The 26,565-nt window shown below is 39.2% G+C and overlaps 1 protein-coding gene and 2 pseudogenes across 1 annotated transcript; all 3 read right to left on the reverse strand.

Moving 5' to 3' along the window:
- Nucleotides 1-291: 291 nt before the first annotated feature.
- On the reverse strand, nucleotides 292-11,883 carry LOC125009831 (cytochrome P450 2J4-like). The gene is made up of 9 exons (XM_047588049.1): nucleotides 11,437-11,883; nucleotides 3,694-3,856; nucleotides 3,433-3,582; nucleotides 3,090-3,250; nucleotides 2,806-2,982; nucleotides 2,584-2,722; nucleotides 2,282-2,469; nucleotides 1,715-1,856; nucleotides 292-1,548 (listed from the first exon to the last, which is right to left on the reverse strand). The coding sequence occupies exons 1-9, from the start codon at nucleotides 11,635-11,637 to the stop codon at nucleotides 1,373-1,375; spliced, it is 1,497 nt and encodes a 498-aa protein (XP_047444005.1). The 5' UTR covers nucleotides 11,638-11,883; the 3' UTR covers nucleotides 292-1,372.
- Nucleotides 11,884-13,461: 1,578 nt separating this feature from the next.
- On the reverse strand, nucleotides 13,462-18,685 carry LOC125009833 (annotated as a pseudogene).
- A 3,231-nt stretch (nucleotides 18,686-21,916) lies between these two features.
- Nucleotides 21,917-26,139, reverse strand: LOC125009168 (annotated as a pseudogene).
- Nucleotides 26,140-26,565: the final 426 nt, after the last annotated feature.

Genomic DNA, 26,565 nt, shown 5'->3' on the forward strand with positions numbered 1-26,565 from the left:
GGTCAGTATTCATGCTAACAACTTTTATTCACCAAAGATTTTCAGTAAGTAATAATAATATAATATAATAATAATATTCAATCTCTTTTTTTCAGTGTCAACTGATCAGCATCAATGTCCAGGTGAAGGACCTAGTTGTGATGTTGCCAGTGTCAACCCAACAAAAGGTACTTAACCTACTTTGATATGTTGTGATTTCAAGTTGACATTTATAGTTGTTGTTATAGTTGAGTTAGGCAGAAATGTATAGGCTGTTGTGCAGTCCTAAGCAATACCACATAAAGTATGTAGTTCACTTTGTGACAGGGTTTCTTTATTTCTTTATTTTTTCTGTTAGTAGAGGCCAGACCTTCTCTTTTTGACAATATGTTGGCTACTCTGGATCCACAGAGTCTGCGATATTACAGTTCACACACACTTTGTCCTGCACAACAGAGAGGCAGTAACAGGAGTCACACTATTTTGATAGTGTGACTAATCTTTGGAATGAGCCACTTATGTACATGTCACTACATCAAATACGTTCCAAAACATACATTTGATAAATAACAATAAGTGAGTCTTGATTGTAGTGTTTGCAGTCATTACTGGACCAACTATAGGAAGTTGTTTGTCACAGCATTTACATCAGGTATGTATAAAAATGGCCGTAAGAAGAACTACAACGTGGCATCCATCAGGGATTAAGCCATTATCATGGTTTGTGGTACACATGAAAAATCTAAGTGATCCTCATATATTTTTGTGTGCATAACGAAAATGCCAACCTCACTACAACAGTGTGAAGTTCATTGAACAATCTCACATTTATACGAAGGCTGTTGCTGCTAGTTAGAGGAATAAAACCAAACACAGGAAATCCCAGTAGCACAATTAGTTAACATTCAGGATTTCATTCATTAAATGAAGAGAAGATATTAAACTGCAGTTATTTTTGATACATTTAAGTCATGTTTAAGTCATTTTGCAAAATGATTAATTTTTGTTTTACAGTGAATACCCAGAGACTTGACAGGTTATGTTATGTTATGTTATGTTATGTTATGTTATGTTATGTTATGTTATGGTATGGTATGGTATGGTATGGTATGGTATGGTATGTTATGTTATGTTATGTTATGTTATGTTATGTTATGTTATGTTATGTTATGTTATGTTATGTTATGTTATGTTACTAAAATACATCTCAGAATTACCATCCTCAATACCAGGAGAAACACCTCAAGGGCTACTCATTGTAAAATATTAGAACCAGAAAATACACTGACAGAATAAATTCAACTTTGTGCCTGACTGAGGTGTGTCTGCAAATCAAATGATAAAGGGGTTTCATGCAAACTGATAAACATCACTGAGTCTTTACATCAGCAGTTTATCGTAGTGTGGCACAGAGACGGTAAGGTTTAGGACAATGAATGATCCCCAGTTTGTACTCCAGAGTGGGCTTCTCTCCAGGGGGTGCAGAGAATGAAAACCTCTGAAGGAGGGATGTGAAGAACAGGAATAACTCCATCCTTGCCAGCTGTTCACCGAGACACACACGCTTACCTGAGAACACACAACACAACAGACAACTCATTCTTACTATACAAAGAAGAAGAAGAAGAAGAAGAGGAAGAAGAAGAAGGAGATGGCAAGAAATTATAGATAATATCTTCCTGTCAGTTTGCCTATTCAGCTAAAACAGCATGTGACTGAGTTTACACTGACTAACCTGCAGAAAATGGAAGGAAGGCCTCTCTCTTCCTGAATTTACCATCCTGGTCCAGAAAGTGTTGAGGGTTGAAGGAGTTTGGAGTTTCCCACATTGACTCATCGCGGAGGACAGAGTGCAGTGTAGGCAGGACTGCGGTACCCTGAAGAAATAGCAATGGTTAAATAAATTCATCACATTTTTAATAATGCTAGCTCTACTTAACTTGTCATAAATGCAACAATAAAAAACAGTAGTGAAAAGACAGCAGAACTGTCATTAGATTTTGTCCTTGGTTGTTAATTCTGTTTTCAGGGCAAAGGGCCATGGACTCATTGGATATTGACATTTGAAATGAAGATGTTCAAGATTACGGTTTAATGTTGCAAAGATAAGAATGATTAAATAAGTAGCTCACTGTCATTTAATTTGACAGGACCCATAAACAGTGGGTGATACTGTGCTAATCAAATGTTTAAAAGTAAAGAGAAACATTTCTTTTTACTCACCTGTTCATTACTAACATCCTTTAGTTCAGTCTCTGTCTAACATTGTGTTTACTTCAAGTCTTACATGTGGATTGTGTACCTTTGGGATTGTGTACTTATCCACTGTAGTATCCTTGTTTGTCATGTGAAACACATTGAGGGGGACGATGTTGCCCATCCTCTGTATCTCATGGATGACTGCATCAGTGTAAGGCAGGTTTTCTCTGTCAGTCATACACGGCTGTCTGGACGAACCAATCACAGCATCAATCTCAGCCTGGACTCTCTCTGCACACAGTGGAAACAGGAAACGTGTGAGTCTGGGGGACACATAAATGACTGAGGGGAAAATATACACTCCACACATACTGGATACACACTGGATATCAATAATACACACACCTTGTATGTCAGGGTAGTGGATCATGTATAGCAGCCCCCAGTATAAAGTAGTGGTAGTAGTTTCAGTTCCAGCAACAAACAAGTCCATTGTGCAGAAAGACAAATTTTTGAGGTCAAACCCAGATTCTTTGTCCTCTTTCTGTCAGTGACACACAAGAGACAGTTTATATACAGTACTTTATATGAAATGCAAGGACACAAAAGACACATTAAAACACTCACCTGTCCCATTTCTATGAGGAAGGAGTCAATGTAGTCTCTTGGTGATGATGGGTCAAGGGTGTCTTTGTGTTCTTTGATCCTGATTTCTACAAAGTCAATTAATTCTTGTATCAGACTGAATATCTTCTTATGAGGTCCAGGAAACCACTTCATCAGCCAGGGGACTGTGTTGTAAATCTAAAGTAAAGCAACAGTTTAATTTGCTGCTCTGCAATATTTCTACATTGCATCTTTGTTGAAATAGGATTATTGAATACTGCATCTTGCTTAGAAAGGAGGCTCACCTGTACCGACAAACTTCCCTGTAACTCCACCATGTCATCAATGATCTGCAGAATATACTGGTACTGCTTGTCATTGTATTCATATCGATTCCCAAACACCAAACAGCAGATGATGTTGGACACAGCATTATTTATCAGATGCTGGGCATTAAATGGTTTGCCTGTGAAGGAAAGAGAGAAGTTTGCAAACATGATCCAATATTACCATGTGCACATGATACGATGCACTAATCTGTTGTTGTATGCTGGGTTGTAAAGTTACAGAGCAAAAAAATGACATGTGCAACACAGAGTACAGAATAAAATTATTTTTTGTCACAGTAAAAATCATGGTTTTCTGTGCCTTGTTGGTCTGCAAAAGCCTCTGTGAGGTACTGGCACTCCTGCTGGATGTATCTCTCCATGGTCTTCTTTCCCAGACCAAAGTTTCTGAGTGTATGAAGAGCAAATCTCCTCTGCTGCTTCCACTGATTACCGTTTGAGAACACAAGACCTTTTGGAATGACAAAACCATCATTATTATTACAATTATATTATTATTGATGTTGCTGTTGTTGTTGTTAATACAAGCTAGAAACATTAGATACAAAATGCAAAAAATTACCTTTATTCTGAAACATCGCTTCAAACAATGGAATATTGGGACGATCTACGAAGTCTTCTCCTCGTTCGACCAGGGCTTCTTTCATAAACTTGTAGCCACTGATGACCACAATCCTTCCACCAAAGAGGCGAAGGCTGAAAACGTTTCCATATTTCTGTGCAAACTGAACATACACAGCAGACTGGTGTTATGGAGCTACACTGGAGTGACATTCACTACCAGTCAAAAGTTCTGATTCAGCGTTTTCTCTCGCTCTCTCTTTTTTTTTTTTTTTTTTTTACTACTTTCTACATTGTAGATGCATACTGAATACAGCAAAGGAAAGAACTGTTAAATAACTCTAGATATGTTGAAAGAGTAGCCACTCTTTGCTTTATTGACACTTTGCAAACCCTTTGCCAAGCTTCATGATGTAGTCACCTGAAATGGTTTTAACTACACAGGTGTACCTTGTTTTGCCTTGTTATTCATTTGTGGAATTTCTTGCCTTTGTGATGGGGTTGGAAGCGTCGGTTGTGTTGTGCAGATGTCAGGTTGGTACAGTCCTATTTGACAACTGTTTAAATTCATATTGTGGGAAGAACCACTCACCTAATTAAAGAGAAACGACAGTCCATCATCACTTGAGGACTGAAGGGCAGTCAGTCTAGAAAATTGCAAAAACTTGTCCCCAAGTGCAGTCGTAAAAACCATCAACCACTACGACAAAACTGGCTCATATGAGGACCACCCCAGGAAATGAAGACCAAGAGTCACCTCTGCTGCTGAGGACAAGTTCATCCAAGTCACCAGCCTCAGAAATCACAAGTTAACTGAGACTCAGATTAGAGCCAGATAAATGCCACACAGAGTTCTAGTACTAGCCAAATCTCTACATCAACTGTTCAAAGGAGACTGCACGAATCAGGCCTTTATGGGCAAATAGCTGCTAAAAAACCACTACTAAGGAAAAACAACATGCAGAAGAGATTTAGGCCCAGAAAAATAAGGAATGGATATTAGACCAGAAGAATCTGTGCTTTGGTCTGGTGAGTCCAAATTTGATATGTTTCGTTCCACCCGCTATGTCTTTGTGCAACGCAGAAAAGGTGAACGGATGGTCTCTACATACATGGTTCTTACTATGAAGTGTGGAGGAGGAGGTGGTGAGTGGGTGGTTTGCTGGTGACACTGTTGGAGGTGTATTCAAAACTGACAATGACCCCAAATACACCTCCAGGCTGTGCAAGGGCTATTTGACCGAGAAGGAAAGTGATGGAGAGCTGCGCCAGATGATCTGGCCTCCACAGCCATCTGACCTAAACCCATTCGAGATGGTTCAGGGTTCACATGGACCACAGATTGAAGGTAAAAGGGCCAACAAGTGCTCAGCATTTCTGGAACACCTTCAAGACTGTTGGAAAACCATTTCAGGTGACTACCTCATGAAGCTCTTGGGAAAATGTCACGAATGTGCAAAGCAGTAATCAGAGTGGCTGTTCTCAAAAATCTAAAATCTAAAACATTTTTCAGGTTATTTCTCACTTTCTCACTGCATAATTCTAGATGTGTTTGTTCACAGTTTTCACACCTTCAGTGAGAATCTACAATGAAAACGGACAAGTAAATGAAGAAAAAACATTAAATAAATTGAAATGAGAAAATAAAGAACACCATAAAATGAGAATGTTTGGACACACTTTCTCACTGAATTAAATGAAAGAGTGTGTGTGTGTTCTGAAAAAGATATGCATCAGCCTAACATAGGTCACTGTTTCTGCTATGAGACTGTTTCCAAAATATCTTTAAAAAAAAAAAAAATTTTAATTAAAAATGTCTCCTCGTCAGTCTAGTGAAGGGTTCAATCACAGTGATAGGTTATTGAACCCTGGTCATTAGACCTCCATAAAAACGTCCTGCCAAACCTGAATTCAGGATATAAAATGATGTAATATATTAATGGCGGAAGCCTGTTAAATATTTATTAAAAGAGATTATTAAATTATTCTTCAAGATTTATTTTCCGTCTAATCTTCAATGGAGGAAGTATTGGTAGTAAGTTTTTAGAAAAAGGTTAACCAAAGCGGAATCCCATGAATATAAATAGAGTCATGACGTTTCCTTTCCCCTGATTTAGACACTCTTGTGTACTAATGATATCATTTTGTTTGTGTCTATGTACTCATACTTCTGTGAACTGCAGATGAAGTCTGGTAGGTTGAATACGATGAAGATCGCCGATGAAAGGAAGTGCCCCACGGTCCAGGAGGAAAGTTTTTCGGTGCTCTGTTCTTCAAAAATATCAGCCAAAAGTAGAAAAATACCAAAAAATATTAAGACACTCCTGACGTCGATCCAATCCAAGCCGAGGATGTAGAATATCTCTTCCATTTCTTTGCCTTGAAATGTGCTGATTTTGTCCTTTGATGTTGTCCTGAAATGCAACACATGGGCAGTCAGTGTACAACTGCAAGAGTTCAAGTTCCTTGTGTTTTATTTCAGCAGTCAACAGGTCATTTGTGTTATGTAACATGCTTTTTTTTCTTTTTTTAAAAAGTACAAAGTCTTCAGTATCTTATGTCCTTGTTGAAACACTGCTACAAACAGTTGATCTCAGATGTTAATGCTCATATGACAATTGAGAAAATCCTTACAATCACAAATTGCACAAAATTATGAAGAAACTCTTCCGAAAACCCTTGTAAGGAACCATAGTTTGAGAGCTGCAGGAAACTTGATAAAAAATTAAAATAAAATAATAAAAAAACTATCTGACGCCTTGGTCAAATATTTGCTCTCTATAAAAGACTAATTTAACTTATTTTTACATTTAGTTCAACTCCATTGAACATATATTGCGTTAAGATTACTACAAATTGTCTCAATAAGTGTTAACAGAAGCAGCTGACTCAGGAGTACGTCCCGGGCCGGGGGCGCAACTACCTACTTTCTGAGGGGTATGCAGACACATTCCCATGGCTGGGAATAATTCGTGACGCTTGTATTCAACAGTTTTTATTTTGAAGCAAGTCATTAAATGCAAAATGTATTATCTGCAGTTTCAACTGGAACTGGTGACAAGGTTTCATACTGAAAAAAAACAACAACAAAACAGCACAGCAGGTGATCTACAATCAAAAACAAAAAATAAGTCCAAGTTACATGTAGTGTCACCCACTACTTAACAATTATTACTTAATGTAAATGTTACCACTAAATTGTTACATACTGTGCCTTTGCACTCGCCCATTTGTCAAGAATGTTATCAAATGAAATGGACCGTGCCACAGTATTTTCAATAGAGATCACTGCTAACTAGGTCAAGCGATCATTGTTCATACTTGAACAAGGTATGTTTTGATAAGCTACATCAGATGACAACAAGATTGAAATGAAAACACTCGCGACCTAGTGGGGGGCAATAACGTGCCTCTGTTAATGATCATATCATTTACACAAACACAAAAGCTCTTAAATGAAGAAAATGCCAACAATAATTTTTCCCCCATCACTTTGGCGCCCCCTCTGGTGCAGTGGCCCTATGCGCCACATATAGCGCATACCCACTTTTGATAAAAGTAAGCTTAAACTTGAGGACAGGCAGCAAACTAATGATATTTACTCCAGGATATAAGATGGTCAAAGAAGTTCTTCCATGAATGTACATTTAGCTCCAGATGTTTTGGAAACTGACACAGTTTTTGGTTATTTTACCTATTTACCTTAACATTCAAGCTAATTTGAAGGGAAGAACAAATATGTCAAATTAAATTATTTCATGAAATTATTACATGATTTATCATGATGCATTCCAACAAAACTGTGATGGTGATTCACTGAGCGAAAACAAATGTTTTTCTGTCTGACTTTATCGTGGCACGGCACAGAGACGGTAAGGTTTAGCATAACGAATGGCTCCCATGATGTACTCCAGACTGGGCTGCACTCCAGGGGGTGCAGAGAATGAAAACCTCTGAAGGAGGGATGTGAAGAACAAGAACAACTCCATCCTGGCCAGATGCTCACCGAGACACACACGCTTACCTGAGAACACACAACACAACAGACGAGTTTGACCAAGACACCTTAAGAGATATTCAGATATAGTTTTGTAAAGTTATAGTAAATACAGGGACTGAATATGGCCGAACAGTTTTTCAGACATGCATGTTCTCCTTGTGTCTGCGTGGCTTCTCTCTGGGTACTGGGTACAGCTTCCTCCCATCATCCAAAGACATGCTTGTTAGGTTGACTGGTGATTATTCTAAATTGGCCCTAAGTGTGATTGTGAATGGTTGTCTGTCTCACTGTATTGGCCCTGCAATAGACTGCAGACCTGTCCAGGGTGTATCCCCGCCTCTCACAAGATGGCGGTTGGCATAGTCTTCAGCAACCCTGCGACCCTCCAGAGGACAAGCGGTTTCAGAAGCTGAGTTTGTCACACACACACACATCATGTTTTTCCTAATTGTAAACCTACAGTGCTGTGTTCCATTCAATTAATCAGTGTCTTTAGTACAAGACCTGCACCAGAGAACATGACAGGAATGCGTCCACAGCCATGGGTTCACAATGTTTATCTTGTAGCACTGTCCAGTGCCATATCTTCTTAGTATCTTCCTGTCATTTTGTCTATTTAAAGCTTCAGCTAAAAACATGCAACTAAGTAAGATGGACTAACCTGCAGAAAATGGAAGGAAGGCATCTCTCTTCCTAAATTTACCATCCTGGTCCAGAAAGTGTTGAGGGTTGAAGGAGTTTGGAGTTTCCCACATTGACACATCATGGAGGACAGAGTGCAGTGTAGCCAGGATCATTGTTCCCTGAAGAAACACCAGCAGTGGTTAAATGAGTTAATGACGTATTGTTTTTTCATATTTGTTGTTGAGGCTGACGTTCCACAGTTTCCTCAGCTTTCGCCTTGTCAAGAGTGAATTTGGGGAAGCAAAGTTAATCTTTCAATCCCGAGGTGATCCTTAGTAGTTATTCATGTAATAATGGACTGTTGTTTCTCTTTACTTAGTTGAGTGGCTCTTGTCATAATATGGATTAGAACTGCAGTCAAACAGGGTTATTCACTGCACATAACTGTGGACCAACCCTATCTCTGCACAACACAACTGATGGTGACAAACACATCAAGAAGGAAAAATAATGATAATAATAATCTTCTAATTCACTGTTGACAAGACCCACCTGTTTAATTGACAACCATTCCACATGACTACCTCAAGAAACCCATTCAGAGAATACTGAAAGTGTGCAAGGCTGTCATCAAAGCAAAAGGACTATACAGTTCATAAAAGTAGTCAGTTGTTTTCTTTGTCGCCCGTCATGAGTCAAACCAAAGTTCATTCTAATTGGTACAGCAGCCTGTTTTGTTCACTTTAGAGGCCCTTGTTGTGGTGACTGCATGATGATTTGGTACCTTAGTTCTCAGAGACCCAAACAGTGTCTGACGTGGCACATAAACAGTAGGTAATAGTAGAATAATTATGAAGTAATAAAGAAATATTAAGCATTACCTTAGTGAACACATAATAAATAATGATTCTCTAAATAAGGTGTCTTTGTTCTGGATTGTAAAGTATTTACTGTGGATTGTGTACCTTTGGGATTGTGTACTTATCCACTGTAGTGTCGTTGTTTGTCATGTGAAACACATTGAGGGGGATGATGTTGCCCATCCTCTGTATCTCATGGATGACTGCATCAGTGTAGGGCAGGTTTTCTCTGTCAGTCATACACGGCTGTCTGGACGAACCAATCACAGCATCAATCTCAGCCTGGACTCTCTCTGCACACAGTGGAAACAGGAAACATGTGAGTCTGGGGACACATAAATGCCTGAGGGGAAATTATACACTCCACACATTTATTCTCAGACTAGCCCTATCCTGTGAGAGACCTCTGACAATATCTGGATATTACTCAAACACACCTTGTATGTCAGGGTAGTTAATCATGTATAGCAGTGCCCAGTGTAAAGTAGTGGTAGTAGTTTCAGTTCCAGCACCAAACAAGTCCAGAGTCGAACAACACAGATTTTTGAGATCAAACCCAGACTCTTTGTCCTCTTTCTGTCAGTGACACACAAGAGACAGTTGACATACAGTACTTATATGAAATGCAAGGACACAAAAGACACATTAAAACACTCACCTGTCCCATTTCTATGAGGAAGGAGTCAATGTAGTCTCTTGGTGATGATGGGTCAAGGGTGTCTTTGTGTTCTTTGATCTTGATTTCTATGAAATCAACTATTTGCTGTAGACAAGTGATTACCTTCTTATGAGGTCCAGGAAACCACTTCATCAGCCAGGGGACTGTGTTGTAAATCTAAAGTAAAGCAACAGTTTAATTTGCTGCTCTGCAATATTTCTACATTGCATCTTTGTTTAATACTGCATCTTGCTTAGAAAGGAGGCTCACCTGTACCCACAAACCTTCCTGCAGACGCACCATCTCATTGAACGTCTCCAGAATATACTGGTACTGCTTGTCATTGTATTCATATCGATTCCCAAACACCAAACAGCAGATGATGTTGGACACAGCATTATTTATCAGATGCTGGGCATTAAATGGTTTGCCTGTGAAGGAAAGAGAGAAATTTGCAAACATGATCCAATATTACCATGTGCACATGATATGATGCACTAATCTGTTGTTGTATGCTGGGTTGTAAAGTTACAGAGCAAAAAAATGACATGTACAACAGAATAAAATTATTGTGTCACAGTAAAAAAAAATCATGGTTTTCTGTGCCTTGTTGGTCTGCAAAAGCCTCTGTGAGGTACTGGCACTCCTGCTGGATGTATCTCTCCATGGTCTTCTTTCCCAGACCAAAGTTTCTGAGTGTATGAAGAGCAAATCTCCTCTGCTGCTTCCACAGATAGCCATTTGACATCACAAGACCTTTCAGAAAGACAAAACTCAATTAGCCCTGGATTATCAGGAGTTTGATTTTTCTGGTATTATTATTATTAATAATACTATTATTATTGTTAATACAAGCTAGAAACATTAGATACAAAATGCAAAAAATTACCATTATTCTTAAACATCACTTCAAACAATGGAATATTGGGACGATCTGCAAAGTCTTCTCCTCGTTCGACCAGGGCTTCTTTCACAAACTTGTAGCCACTGATGACCACAATCCTTCCACCAAAGAGGCGAAGGCTGAAAACGTTTCCATATTCTGTGCAAACTGAACATACACAGCAGACTGGTGTTATGGTGCTACACTGGAGTGACATTCACTGCCAGTCAAAAGTTTGGAACCACCTTCTCATTCAATGTCACTGTTTCTGCCATCAGACATGATTTCAGTACTGTATCCAAAATATCTTTAAAAAAAATAAAATGATAAATGTCTCCTCGTCAGTCTGGTGAAGGGTTCAGTGACAGTGATAGGTTATTGAACCCTGGTCATTAGACCTCCATAAAAACTTCCTGCCAAACCCGAATACAGTATATAAAATGATGTAATGTATTAATGGTGGAAGACTTAGAGACATGTTAAATATTTATTAAAATAGATAATTAAATGATTTTCTTCATGCCAGGATTATTCCTCCAGACGTATTTATTTTCCGTCTAATCTTCAATGGAGGACACGATAATGTTTAGAAAAAGGTTAAAACGAAACTAAATCGAAATCCCGTGAATACAAATAGGGTCATGAAGATTCCTTTCCCCCTGATTTAGACACTCTTGTGTACTAATGATATCATTTTGTTTGTATGTATGTACTCATACTTCTGTGAACTGCAGGTGAAGTCTGGTAGGTTGAATACGATGAAGATCGCCGATGAAAGGAAGTGCCCACGGTCCAGGAGGAAAGTTTTTCGGTGCTCTGTTCTTCAAAACATCAGCCAAAAGTAGAAAAACACCAAAAAATATTAAGACACTCCTGACGTCGATCCAATCCAAGCCGAGGATGTAGAATATCTCTTCCATTTCTTTGCCTTAACAGCGCTGCCTACTTCAAACAAAGGTCTGTCGGTGAAATGTTGTCTTATTACCCAGTTAGAAAAGATTGCGTTGTTGACTGAAGGTTGTGTGCCAGACCTTCAAAATAAGAGTATATTAATTTTGTAGGACTCCCTGGTTCGTTGTTGCACCACTAAAGGTCAACTGTACATTTGATTAGCTGATCATCTAGAAATTATTAGTTTTAAGTCATTATGAATAACATATGTCCTGAAATGCAACAACGGCAGTCAGTGTACAACTAGAAGTGTTGTTCCTTGTGTCAACAGGTCATTTGTGTTATGTAACATTGCCTCTTTTTTTTCTAAAGTATAAAGTCTGAAGTATCTCCTTTGTCCTTGTAACGCGGCATTATGAACCATCACCTTACCGTGGTTATCCTAGGGGCTATGCTGTTCGGGATATTTTGACAAAGAACGGTTCAGGAGACTTATGCCAGTTTGTTTAGATGTTTACGCTATCATTAAACTAAATTTAAACGGATCAAACCGACCCTCGATCATTTTACAGCGGCAACTCGGGAGCTGCTTGACATTAACTGAGCTATTGGGTGGTGGAAGGAATGGCTTTATAACCTTTAAACCTCAGACTCGATGGAGACCAGCTCTTTACCCTCGCTAGGGTGCCTTAGGGTGTTCGCCTAACGACTCCGTAGATTTAGTGGATTTGGAGATTGCTTATGACCGCGATCCCAGAGCAGCATGAAGGGGGCCCCTAGAGGCATCCTGTGGGAGTGCTCCGGGGCTTTGGGTTGATGCCCCTTGCTAATGTCATTCAGTTCCTGTACAAAGAGCGCGACTTTGTCCGTGTCGCCAGCTGTAAGTCGGATCTGTTCCCAGTGAGAGTTGGACTCCACCAGGTCTGCCTTTATCACCGGTTCCGTGACAAACTTTTATGGACCAGGGTGACCGAATGAATATGTATCCAATGTAAAGTGAGTGTCTTTGATAAAGCGCTATATAAAACCAATGGATTACGATAATGCAGAGTATGAGCAATTTTCTACATTACCTTATGAACGCAACCAGAAAGGCTCAAAATGTAATAAGTTATTACATTATGCGCTCATGATTTTAATTACATTATGAGCCGATTATTAACATTATGAGTTGCTGCACAGCCCTATTGTTGTTTTGATATTCCTAATGTTTTTTCTACTTAAGTATTACATTTAGTGGTTTATTACATAAGTGTAAATATTACATTTTGTTCATAAAAAAGTGCAACACCCCGATATGTAATAACTGATCAAAAAATGTAATAACTTATTACAAAATGTGGCAGATTTTACAAAATGCGGCGTTATTAACATAATGACGTGTAAAATGTATTACATAATAATATAATGCGGTATTATTACATAATGCGGCTTTACAGTCCTTGTTGAAACACTGCTAACAGTTGTCTCACATGTTTATGCTCATAAGACAATTGAGAAAAGTCCATTACAATCAAAAATTGCACAAAATTATGAAGAAACTCTTCCAAAACCCTTGTAAAGAACCATAGTTTGAGAGCTGCAGGAAACTTGATTAAAAAAACAACTATCTGAAGTCTTTGTCGAATATTTGCTCTCTATAAAGGACTAATAAAAACTTATTTTTAATTTAGTTCAAATCCATTGAATTTATATTGCGTCAAGAAGTCCATTGCGTTAACATTAAAAAATTGTTTCAATAAGTGTTAACAGAGGCAGCTGACTCAGGAGTACGTCCCGGGCCGGGGGCGCAACTACCTACTTTCTGAGGGGAATGCAGACACATTCCCATGGCTGGGAATAATTCGTGAGGCTTGCATTCAACAGTTTTTATTTTGAAGCAAGTCATTAAATGCAAAATGTATTATCTGCAGTTTCAACTGGAACTGGTGACAAGGTTTCATACTGAAAAAAAACAACAACAAAACAGCACAGCAGGTGATCTACAATCAAAAACAAAAAATAAGTCCAAGTTACATGTAGTGTCACCCACTACTTAACAATTATTACTTAATGTAAATGTTACCACTAAATTGTTACATACTGTGCCTTTGCACTCGCCCATTTGTCAAGAATGTTATCAAATGAAATGGACCGTGCCACAGTATTTTCAATAGAGATCACTGCTAACTAGGTCAAGCGATCATTGTTCATACTTGAACAAAGGTATGTTTTGATAAGCTACATCAGATGACAACAAGATTGAAATGAAAACACTCGCGACCTAGTGGGGGGCAATAACGTGCCTCTGTTAATGATCATATCATTTACACAAACACAAAAGCTCTTAAATGAAGAAAATGCCAACAATTATTTTTCCCCCATCACTTTGGCGCCCCCTCTGGTGCAGTGGCCCTATGCGCCACATATAGCGCATACCCACTTTTGATAAAAGTAAGCTTAAGCTTGAGGACAGGCAGCAAACTAATGATATTTACTCCAGGATACAAGATGGTCAAAGAGGTTCTTCCATGAATGTACATTTAGCTCCAGATGTTTTGGAAACTGACACAGTTTTTGGTTATTTTACCTATTTACCTTAACATTCAAGCTAATTTGAAGGGAAGAACAAATATGTCAAATTAAATTATTTCATGAAATTATTACATGATTATCATGATGCATTCCAACAAAACTGTGATGGTGATTCACTGAGCGAAAACAAATGTTTTTCTGTCTGACTTTATCGTGGCACGGCACAGACACGGTAAGGTTTAGCATAACGAATGGCTCCCATGATGTACTCCAGACTGGGCTGCACTCCAGGGGGTGCAGAGAATGAAAACCTCTGAAGGAGGGATGTGAAGAACAAGAACAACTCCATCCTGGCCAGATGCTCACCGAGACACACACGCTTACCTGAGAACACACAACACAACAGACGAGTTTGACCAAGACACCTTATGAGATATTCAGATATAGTTTTGTAAAGTTTATAGTAAATACAGGGACTGAATATGGCCGAACAGTTTTTCAGACATGCATGTTCTCCTTGTGTCTGCGTGGCTTCTCTCTGGGTACTGGGTACAGCTTCCTCCCATCATCCAAAGACATGCTTGTTAGGTTGACTGGTGATTATTCTAAATTGGCCCTAAGTGTGATTGTGAATGGTTGTCTGTCTCTCTGTATTGGCCCTGCAATAGACTGCAGACCTGTCCAGGGTGTATCCCGCCTCTCACAAGATGGCGGTTGGCATAGTCTTCAGCAACCCTGCGACCCTCCAGAGGACAAGCGGTTTCAGAAGCTGAGTTTGTCACACACACACATCATGTTTTTCCTAATTGTAAACCTCTGACACAGTGCTGTGTTCCATTCAATTAATCAGTGTCTTTAGTACAAGACCTGCACCAGAGAACTTGACAGGAATGCGTCCACAGCCATCGGTTCACAATGTTTATCTTGTAGCACTGTCCAGTGCCATATCTTCTTAGTATCTTCCTGTCATTTTGTCTATTTAAAGCTTCAGCTAAAACAACATGCAACTAAGTAATGATGGACTAACCTGCAGAAAATGGAAGGAAGGCCTCTCTCTTCCTAAATTTACCATCCTGGTCCAGAAAGTGTTGAGGGTTGAAGGAGTTTGGAGTTTCCCACATTGACACATCATGGGGACAGAGTGCAGTGTAGCCAGGATTATTGTTCCCTGAAGAAAACACCAGCAGTGGTTAAATGAGTTAATGACGTATTGTTTTTTCATATTTGTTATTGAGGCTGATGTTCCACGGTTTCCTCAGCTTTCGCCTTGTCAAGAGTGAATTTGGGGAAGCAAAGTTAATCTTTCAATCCCGAGGGGGTCCTTAGTAGTTATTCATGTAATAATGGACTGTTGTTTCTCTTTACTTAGTTGAGTGGCTCTTGTCATAATATGGATTAGAACTGCAGTCACACAGGGTTATTCACTGCACATAACTGTGGACCAACCCTATCTCTGCACAACACAACTGATGGTGACAAACACATCAAGAAGGAAAAATAATGATAATAATAATCTTCTAATTCACTGTTGACAAGACCCACCTGTTAATTGACAATCATTCCACATAACTACCTCAAGAAACCCATTCAGAGAATACTGAAAGTGTGCAAGGCTGTCATCAAAGCAAAAGGACTATACAGTTCATAAAGGTAGTCAGTTGTTTTCTTTGTCGCCCGTCATGAGTCAAACCAAAGTTCATTCTAATTGGTACAGCAGCCTGTTTTGTTCACTTTAGAGGCCCTTGTTGTGGTGACTGCATGATGATTTGGTACCTCAGTTCTCAGAGACCCAAACAGTGTCTGACGTGGAACATAAACAGTAGGTAATAGTAGAATAATTATGAAGTAATAAAGAAATATTAAGCATTACCTTAGTGAACACATAATAAATAATGATACTCTAAATAAGGTGTCTTTGTTCTGGATTGTAAAGTATTTACTGTGGATTGTGTACCTTTGGGATTGTGTACTTATCCACTGTAGTGTCATTGTTTGTCATGTGAAACACATTGAGGGGGACGATGTTGCCCATCCTCTGTATCTCATGGATGACTGCATCAGTGTAGGGCAGGTTTTCTCTGTCAGTCATACACGGCTGTCTGGACGAACCAATCACAGCATCAATCTCAGCCTGGACTCTCTCTGCACACAGTGGAAACAGGAAACATGTGAGTCTGGGGAACACATACATTTAGTCTCAGACTGGCCTGGCCTATGAGAGACCTCTGACAATATCTGGATATTACTCATACACACCTTGTATGTCAGGATAGTGGATCATGTATATCAGCCCCCAGAGTAAAGTAGTGGTAGTAGTTTCAGTTCCAGCACCAAACAAGTCCAGAGTCGAACAACACAGATTTTTGAGATCAAACCCAGACTCTTTGTCCTCTTTCTGTCAGTGACACACAAGAGACAGTTGACATACAGTACTTTATATGAAATGCAAGGACACAAAAGACACATTAAAACACTCACCTGTCCCATTTCTATGAGGAAGGAGTCAATGTAGTCTCTTGGTGATGATGGGTCAAGGGTGTCTTTGTGTTCTTTGATCTTGATTTCTATGAAATCAACTATTTGCTGTAGACAAGTGATTACCTTCTTATGAGGTCCAGGAAACCACTTCATCAGCCAGGGGACTGTGTTGTAAATCTAAAATAAAGCAACAGTTTAATTTGCTGCTCTGCAATATTTCTACATTGCATCTTTGTTTAATACTGCATCTTGCTTAGAAAGGAGGCTCACCTGTACCCACAAACCTTCCTGCAGACGCACCATCTCATTGAACGTCTCCAGAATATACTGGTACTGCTTGTCATTATATTCATATCGATTCCCAAACACCAAACAGCAGATGATGTTGGACACAGCATTATTTATCAGATGCTGGGCATTAAATGGTTTGCCTGTGAAGGAAAGAGAGAAATTTGCAAACATGATCCAATATTACCGTGTGCACATGATACGATGCACTAATCTGTTGTTGTATGCTGGGGTTGTAAAGTTACAGAGCAAAAAAATGACATGTACAACAGAATAAAATTATTGTGTCACAGTAAAAAAAAATCATGGTTTTCTGTGCCTTGTTGGTCTGCAAAAGCCTCTGTGAGGTACTGGCACTCCTGCTGGATGTATCTCTCCATGGTCTTCTTTCCCAGACCAAAGTTTCTGAGTGTATGAAGAGCAAATCTCCTCTGCTGCTTCCATAGATAGCCATTTGACATCACAAGACCTTTCAGAAAGACAAAACTCAATTAGCCCTGGATTATCAGGAGTTTGATTTTTCTGGTATTATTATTATTAATAATACTATTATTATTGTTAATACAAGCTAGAAACATTAGATACAAAATGCAGTAAATTACCATTATTCTTAAACATCACTTCAAACAATGGAATATTGGGACGATCTGCAAAGTCTTCTCCTCGTTCGACCAGGGCTTCTTTCACAAACTTGTAGCCACTGATGACCACAATCCTTCCACCAAAGAGGCGAAGGCTGAAAACGTTTCCATATTTCTGTGCAAACTGAACATACACAGCAGACTGGTGTTATGGAGCTACACTGGAGTGACATTCACTGCCAGTCAAAAGTTTGGAACCACCTTCTCATTCAATGTCACTGTTTCTGCCATCAGACATGATTTCAGTACTGTATCCAAAATATCTTTAAAAAAATAAAATGATAAATGTCTCCTCGTCAGTCTGGTGAAGGGTTCAGTGACAGTGATAGGTTATTGAACCCTGGTCATTAGACCTCCATAAAAACTTCCTGCCAAACCCGAATACAGTATATAAAATGATGTAATGTATTAATGGTGGAAGACTTAGAGACATGTTAAATATTTATTAAAATAGATTATTAAATGATTTTCTTCATGCCAGAATTATTTTTTCAGACGTATTTATTTATTTTCCGTCTAATCTATAATGGAGGACATGGTAGTAAGTTTTTAGAAAAAGGTTAACTAAAACAAAATCCCGTGAATACAAATAGGGTCATGACGATTCCTTTCCCCCTGATTTAGACACTCTTGTGTACTAATGATATCATTTTGTTTGTATGTATGTACTCATACTTCTGTGAACTGCAGGTGAAGTCTGGTAGGTTGAATACGATGAAGATCGCCGATGAAAGGAAGTGCCCACGGTCCAGGAGGAAAGTTTTTCGGTGCTCTGTTCTTCAAAACATCAGCCAAAAGTAGAAAAACACCAAAAAATATTAAGACACTCCTGACGTCGATCCAATCCAAGCCGAGGATGTAGAATATCTCTTCCATTTCTTTGCCTTAACAGCGCTGCCTACTTCAAACAAAGGTCTGTCGGTGAAATGTTGTCTTATTACCCAGTTAGAAAAGATTGCGTTGTTGACTGAAGGTTGTGTGCCAGACCTTCAAAATAAGAGTATATTAATTTTGTAGGACTCCCTGGTTCGTTGTTGCACCACTAAAGGTCAACTGTACATTTGATTAGCTGATCATCTAGAAATTATTAGTTTTAAGTCATTATGAATAACATATGTCCTGAAATGCAACACACGGGCAGTCAGTGTACAACTAGAAGTGTTGTTCCTTGTGTCAACAGGTCATTTGTGTTATGTAACATTGCCTCTTTTTTTTCTAAAGTATAAAGTCTGAAGTATCTCCTTTGTCCTTGTAACGCGGCATTATGAACCATCACCTTACCGTGGTTTATCCTAGGGGCTATGCTGTTCGGGATATTTTGACAAAGAACGGTTCAGGAGACTTATGCCAGTTTGTTTAGATGTTTACGCTATCATTAAACTAAATATAAACGGATCAAACCGACCCTCGATCATTTTACAGGCGGCAACTCGGGAGCTGCTGACATTAACTGGAGCTATTGGGTGGTGGAAGGAATGGCTTTATAACCTTTAAACCTCAGCTCGAGGAGGACCAGCTCTTTACCCTCGCTAGGGTGCCTTAGGGGTTCGCCTAACCACTCCGTATGTGTTTAGTGGATTTGGAGATTGCTTATGACCGCGATCCCAGAGCAGCATGAACGGGGCCCCTAGAGGCATCCTGTGGGAGTGCTCCGGGGCTTTGGGGTTGATGCCCCTTGCTAAGTGTCATTCAGTCCCTGCACAAAGGAGCGCGACTTTGGTCCGTGTCGCCAGCTGTAAGTCGGATCTGTTCCCAGTGAGAGTTGGACTCCACCAGGTCTGCCCTTTATCACCCGTTCCGTTGACAACTTTTATGGACCAGGGTGACCGAATGAATATTGTATCCAATGTAAAGTGAGTGTCTTTGATAAAGCGCTATATAAAACCAATGGACTACGATAATGCAGGAGTATGAGCAATTTCTACATTACCTTATGAACGGCACCAGAAAGGCTCAAAATGTAATAAGTTATTACATTATGCGCTCATGATTTTATTACATTATGAGCCGATTATTACATTATGAGTTGCTGCACAGCCCTATGTTGTTTTGATAGTCCTAATGTTTTTTCTACTTAAGTATTCATTTTAGTGGTTTATCACATAATGTAAATTATTACATTTTGTTCATAAAAAAGTGCAACACCCGCGATATGTAATAACTGATGCAAAATGTAATAACTTATTACAAAATGTGGCAGATTATTACAAAATGCGGCGTTATTACATAATGACGTGAAAATGTATTACATAATAATATAATGCGGTATTATTACATAATCTGCGGTTACAGTCCTTGTTGAAACACTGCTACAGTTGCTCTCACATGTTTATGCTCATAAGACAATTTAGAAAGTCCATACAATCAAAAATTGCACAAAATTATGAAGAAACTCTTCCAAAACCCCTTGGAAAGAACCATAATTTGAGAGCTGCAGGAAACTTGATTAAAAAAACAACTATCTGGAGTCTTTGTCGAATATTTGCTCTCTATAAAGGACTAATAAAAACTTATTTTTAAATTTAGTTCAACTCCATTGAATTTATATTGCGTCAAGAAGTCTATTGCGTTAACATTACTACAAATTGTCTCAATAAGTGTTAACAGAGGCAGCTGACTCAGGAGTACGTCCCGGGCCGGGGGCGCAACTACTTACTTTCTGAGGGGTATGCAGACACATTCCCATGGCTGGGAATAATTCTTGAGGCTTGTACTCAACAGTTTTTATTTTAAAGCAAGTCATTAAATGCAAAATGTATTATTTGCAGCTCCAATTGGGACTGGTGACAAGGTTTCATACTGCAAAAAAAAAAAAAAAAAAAAACAACAGAGAGAGAGACAGGCATAGAGAGATACTGAAAAACAAACAAACAAACAAACAAAAAAAAACAACAAAACAGCACAGCAGAGGCCTGTATCACGAAGCGAGCTCAATTTATTCAGCTTTACTCCAACTTATCCAGCTGAACTTATCCAGAATAGTGACGATCCGGATAAGCGGTATCACGACGCTGGTTATCAACTCGCTAACTCAATCCAGGTTTATCTTGCTGTGAATCGGTGAACGCGCACGTATAAGGGCGGGTTCCAAGGCAGCGGACCAATCACAATTATAAGCGCCAGCAAAAATGAGCAAAGACTGATTCTCCCAAGATATGAAGAAGAAAAAGCAAATCTCACTCGAAATCTCGAAAAGTCAAACGCCGCGGCTGCATGGAAGAGACGCCATTAGCTATAGTGAAGGATCGCAGATTGCATAAATGCGCAAATTACACATCAGTGGCTAATTTAGTTTATAATAATAACGAAGCCACGAAACGCAATCACTGCGATATACAGATGAATCGCGAGTATGACAATTAGTGTCATTCTCTCAGATGTAAACCCTCTGGAGTAAAAAGAACATGGGAGCAGATAAAAACCAAGCACAAAAACATTATTTCATCTGGGGAGTTGGATTTCTTAATTCTGTATTGTTATATGGGCTACAATAAAGCCGGAAGCTGATACCACAATTACATCATATCAATACATCAAGTTGTTGGGTTGAATGAAATTATCCTGATTTAGAGCCGCGTTTATGTTTAGCGGGGACAAATGGCTAAAATATACTCTTCTTTGCGTGATTATCTCCTGGAAGATGCGTTCACGCCGTAACGCTCTTCTCGCGATTTTAACTCCAATCGCAATCGGGTCTTCAATGAAAGGGCACGTGATTCTTTCCCGAACAGCTGATTGCCGTGGTGGACCTTAATCGGATTCATTAAATCCTGACATTATCCTGACCCGAAGCAGGTTTGCCATTCAGAGTAAGTTACCATGGTAACATAGCTCAATAGAAAGAATCCAGCTTCGTGATACCGAAACCTAGGGTTAACCCTGAATTACCTCGCTAAACCCGTAAACCTGCTATCGTGATACAGGCCTCAGGTGATCTACAATCAAAAACAAAAAATAAGTCCAAGTACATGTAGTGTCACCCACTACTTAACAGTTAGCACTTAATGTAAATGTTACCACTAAATTGTTACATGTTGTGCCTTTGCACTCGCCCATTTGTCAAGAATGTTATCAAATGAAATGGACCGTGCCACAGTATTTTCAATAGAGATCACTGCTAACTGGGTCAAGCGATCATTGCTCATACTTGAACAAAGGTATGTTTTGATAAGCTACATCAGTATGTATGTAAGTGTGTTTTGGAAACTGACAGTTTTTGGTTATTTTACCTATTTACCTTAACATTTAAGCTAAGTTGAGGAGAAGAACAAATATGTCAAATTAACATTATTTCATGAAATTATTACATGATTATCATGATGCATTCCAAGAACACTGTGATTGGTGATTCACTGAGCATAAAACATGATGTTTTTCTGTCTGACTTTTATCGTGGCACAGCACAGACACGGTAAGGTTTAGGACAACGAAAGGCTCCCATGATGTACTCCAGACTGGGCTGCACTCCAGGGGTGCAGAGAATGAAAACCTCTGAAGGAGGATGTGAAGAACAAGAACAACTCCATCCTGGCCAGATGCTCACCGAGACACACACGCTTACCTGAGAACACACAACACAACAGACGAGTTTGACCAAGACACCTTATGAATATTCAGATATAGTTTTGTAAAGTTATAGTAAATACAGGGACTGAATATGGCCGAACAGTTTTTCAGACATGCATGTTCTCCTTGTGTCTGCGTGGCTTCTCTCTGGGTACTGGGTACAGCTTCCTCCCATCATCCAAAGACATGCATGTTAGGTTGACTGGTGATTATTCTAAATTGGCCCTAAGTGTGATTGTGAATGGTTGTCTGTCTCTCTGTATTGGCCCTGCAATAGACTGCAGACCTGTCCAGGGTGTATCCCGCCTCTCACAAGATGGCGGTTGGCATAGTCTTCAGCAACCCTGCGACCCTCCAGAGGACAAGCGGTTTCAGAAGCTGAGTTTGTCACACACACACACATCATGTTTTTCCTAATTGTAAACCTACAGTGCTGTGTTCCAATTCAATTAATCAGTGTCTTCAGTGCAAGACCTGCACCAGAGAACTTGACAGGAATGCGTCCACAGCCATCGGTCCACAATGTTTATCTTGTAGCACTGCCCAGTGCCATATCCTCTTAGTATCTTCCTGTCATTTCGTCTATTTAAAGCTTCAGCTAAAACAACATGCAACTAAGTAATGATGGACTAACCTGCAGAAAATGGAAGGAAGGCCTCTCTCTTCCTAAATTTACCATCCTGGTCCAGAAAGTATGAGGGTTGAAGGAGTTTGGAGTTTTCCCACATTGACACATCATGGAGGACAGAGTGCAGTGTAGCCAGGATCATGGTTCCCTGAAGAAACACCAGCAGTGGTTAAATGAGTTAATAACGTATTGTTTTTTCATATTTGTTTGTTGAGGCTGACGTTCCACAGTTTCCTCAGCTTTAGCCTCGTCAAGAGTGAATTTGGGGAAGCAAAGTTAATCTTTCAATCCCGAGGTGGTCCTTAGTAGTTATTCATGAAATAATGGACTGTTGTTTCTCTTTACTTAGTTGAGTGTCTCTTGTCATAATATGGATTAAAACTGCAGTCAAACAGGGCTATTCACTGCACATAACTATGGACCAACCCTATGTCTGCACAACACAACTGATGGTATCAAACACATTAAAAGGAAAAATAAAGATAATAATAATCTTCTAATTTACATGTTGACAAACCCACCTGTTAATTGACAACCATTCCACATAACTACCTCAAGAAACCCATTCAGAGAATACTGAAAGTGTGCAAAGGCTGTCATCAAAGCAAAAGGACTATACAGTTCATAAAAGTAGTCAGTTGTTTTCTTGTCGCCCGTCATGAGTCAAACCAAATGTCATTCTAATTGGTACAGCAGCCTGTTTTGTTCACTTTAGAGGCCTTTGTTGTGGTGACTGCATGATGATTTGGTACCTCAGTTCTCAGAGACTCAAACAGTGTCTGACGTGGAACATAAACAGTAGGTAATAGTAAATAATTATGAAGTAATAAAGAAATATTAAGCATTACCTTAGTGAACACATAATAAATAATGATTCTCTAAACTAAGGTCTTTGTTCTGGATTGTAAAGTATTTACTGTGGATTGTGTACCTTTGGGATTGTGTACTTATCCACTGTAGTATCATTGTTTGTCATGTGAGCCACATTGAGGGGGACGATGTTGCCCATCCTCTGTATCTCATGGATGACTGCATCAGTGTAGGGGAGGTTTTCTCTGTCAGTCATACACGGCTGTCTGGACGAACCAATCACAGCATCAATCTCAGCCTGGACTCTCTCTGCACACAGTGGAAACAGGAAACATGTGAGTCTGGGGACACATAAATGCAGAGGGAAATTATACACTCCACACATTTAGTCTCAGACTGACCCTATCCTTTGAGAGACTTCTGACAATACTGGATATTACTCAAACACACCTTGTATGTCAGGGTAGTTAATCATGTATAGCAGCGCCCAGTGTAAAGTTGTGGTAGTATTTCAGTTCCAGCACCAAACAAGTCCAGAGTCGAACAACACAAATTTCTGAGATCAAACCCAGACTCTTTGTCCTCTTTCTGCCAGTGACACACAAGAGACAGTTGACATAACAGTACTTTATATGAAATGCAAGGACACAACAGACACATTAAACACTCACCTGTCCCATTTCTATGAGGAAGGAGTCAATGTAGTCTCTTGGTGATGATGGTCAAGGGTGTCTTTGTGTTCTTTGATCTGATTTCTATGAAATCAACTATTTGCTGTAGACAAGTGATTACCTTCTATGAGTCCAGGAAACCACTTCATCAGCCAGGGGACTGTGTTGTAAATCTAAAGTAAAGCAACAGTTTAATTTGCTGCTCTGCAATATTTCTACATTGCATCTTTGTTTAATACTGCATCTTGCTTAGAAAGGAGGCTCACCTGTACCCACACAAACCTTCCTGCGATGCACAATCTCATTGAACTCTCCAGAATATACTGGTACTGGCTTGTCATTATATTCATATCGATTCCCAAACACCAAACAGCAGATGATGTTGGACACAGCATTATTTATCAGATGCTGAACATTAAATGGTTTGCCTGTGAAGGAAAGAGAGAAATTTGCAAACATGATCCAATATTACCATGTGCACATGATATGATGCACTAATCTGTTGTATGCTGGGTTGTAAAGTTACAAGGTAAAGAAAATGACATGTACAACACAGAGTACAGAATAAAATTATTTTTTGTCACAGTAAAAATCATGGTTTTCTGTGCCTTGTTGGTCTGCAAAAGCCTCGTGAGGTACTGGCACTCCTGCTGGATGTATCTCTCCATGGTCTTCTTTCCCAGACCAAAGTTTTTGAGTGTATGAAGAGCAAATCTCCTCTGCTGCTTCCATAGATAGCCAGTTGACATCACAAGACCTTTTAGGAAGACAAAACTCAATTAGCCCTGCATCATCAGGAGTTTGATTTCTCTGGTATTATTATTATTAATAATACTATTATTATTGTTAATACAAGCTAGAAACATTAGATACAAAATGCAAAAATTACCATTATTCCTGAAACATCACTTCAAACAATGGAATACGGGACGATCTGCAAAGTCTTCTCCTCGTTCGACCAGGGCTGCTTTTACAGTCTCATAGCCACTGATGACCACAATCCTTTTATCAAGGAGGCGGAGGCTGAAAATGTTTCCGTATTTCTGTGCAAACTGAACATAGACATCAGACTGATGTTTGGTGCTACACTGGAGTGACATTCACTGCCAGTCAAAAGTTTGGAACCACCTTCTCATTCAATGTCACTGTTTTCTGCCATCAGACATGATTTCAGTACTGTATCCAAAATATCTTTAAAAAAATAAAATGATAAAATGTCTCCTCGTCAGTCTGGTGAAGGGTTTCAGTGACAGTGATAGGTTATTGAACCCTGGTCATTAGACCTCCATAAAAACTTCTGCCAAACCCGAATACAGTATAAAAATGATGTAATGTATTAATGGTGGAAGACTTAGAGACATGTTAAATATTTATTAAAATAGATAATTAAATGATTTTTCTTCATGCCAGGATTATTCCTCCAGACTTATTTATTATTCCGTCTAATCTTCATTGGAGGACACGGTAATGTTTAGAAAAAGGTTAAAACGAAACTAAAATCGAAATCCCGTGAATACAAATAGGGTCATGAAGATTCCTTTCCCCTGATTTAGACACTGTTGTGTACTAATGATATCATTTTGTTTGTATGTATGTACTCATACTTTCTGTGAACTGCAGGTGAAGTCTGGTAGGTTGAATACGATGAAGATCGCCGATGAAAGGAAGTGCCCACGGTCCTGGAGGAAAGTTTTTCGGTGCTCTGTTCTTCAAAACATCAGCCAAAAGTAGAAAAACACCAACAAATATTAAGACGCTCCTGACGTCGATCCATCCAAGCCGAGGATGTAGAATATCCTTCCATTTCTTTGCCTTAACAGCGCTGCCTACTTTAAAGAAAGGTCTGTCAGTGAAATGTTGTGCAGGCCCTTCTCATAGATACATAACACTAGATGCGCATTCTGGCTGGTCAGACGCGTCAAACGCGGCCGTCATCTTGGGCAGGGTCCTTACCGACTTTTGTGTCGTTTACGAATGTTCCATGAAAGAAACACCAAAACTAAGCAACAGGGAATACAATTTCACAAGTGAGAAGATGTTTTATGTATTTAACCGTTATGAACGTGTTGAATGTATTTCTAAAGATTGCCTAAAATTAAACTATGATCGTAGTTACTAGCTTAATGTAAGGATAAGAAAACAAAATATGATTTTTATTAAGCACATACAGTATTATATGGGAATTGGAATTACTATTCCTATTGTTATATGGCTACACATAAAGTCCGGAAGCTGATTACCACAATTACATCATTTAAACATACTCAGTCGTTGGGTAGAATGACTTATCTGGATTTAGAGCACGGTTTATGTTTTAGCGGGGACAATATGGCTAAAAATAACTCTCTTTGCTGTTATCTC

This window comes from Mugil cephalus, chromosome 6 (genome assembly GCF_022458985.1).
Source record: "Mugil cephalus isolate CIBA_MC_2020 chromosome 6, CIBA_Mcephalus_1.1, whole genome shotgun sequence".
Taxonomy (NCBI): domain Eukaryota; kingdom Metazoa; phylum Chordata; class Actinopteri; order Mugiliformes; family Mugilidae; genus Mugil; species Mugil cephalus.

Excerpts from the sequence above, each read along its gene's own strand:
- LOC125009831 (XM_047588049.1), bottom strand. The coding sequence starts at position 11,637 with ATGGAAGAGATATTCTACATCCTCGGCTTGGATTGGATCGACGTCAGG. Across the intron at positions 1,857-2,281 it reads ATAAGTACACAATCCCAAAG|GGTACCGCAGTCCTGCCTAC; the intron begins GTACACAATCCA and ends CTATTTCTTCAG. Across the intron at positions 1,549-1,714 it reads CTTCCTTCCATTTTCTGCAG|GTAAGCGTGTGTGTCTCGGT; the intron begins GTTAGTCAGTGT and ends GTGTGTTCTCAG.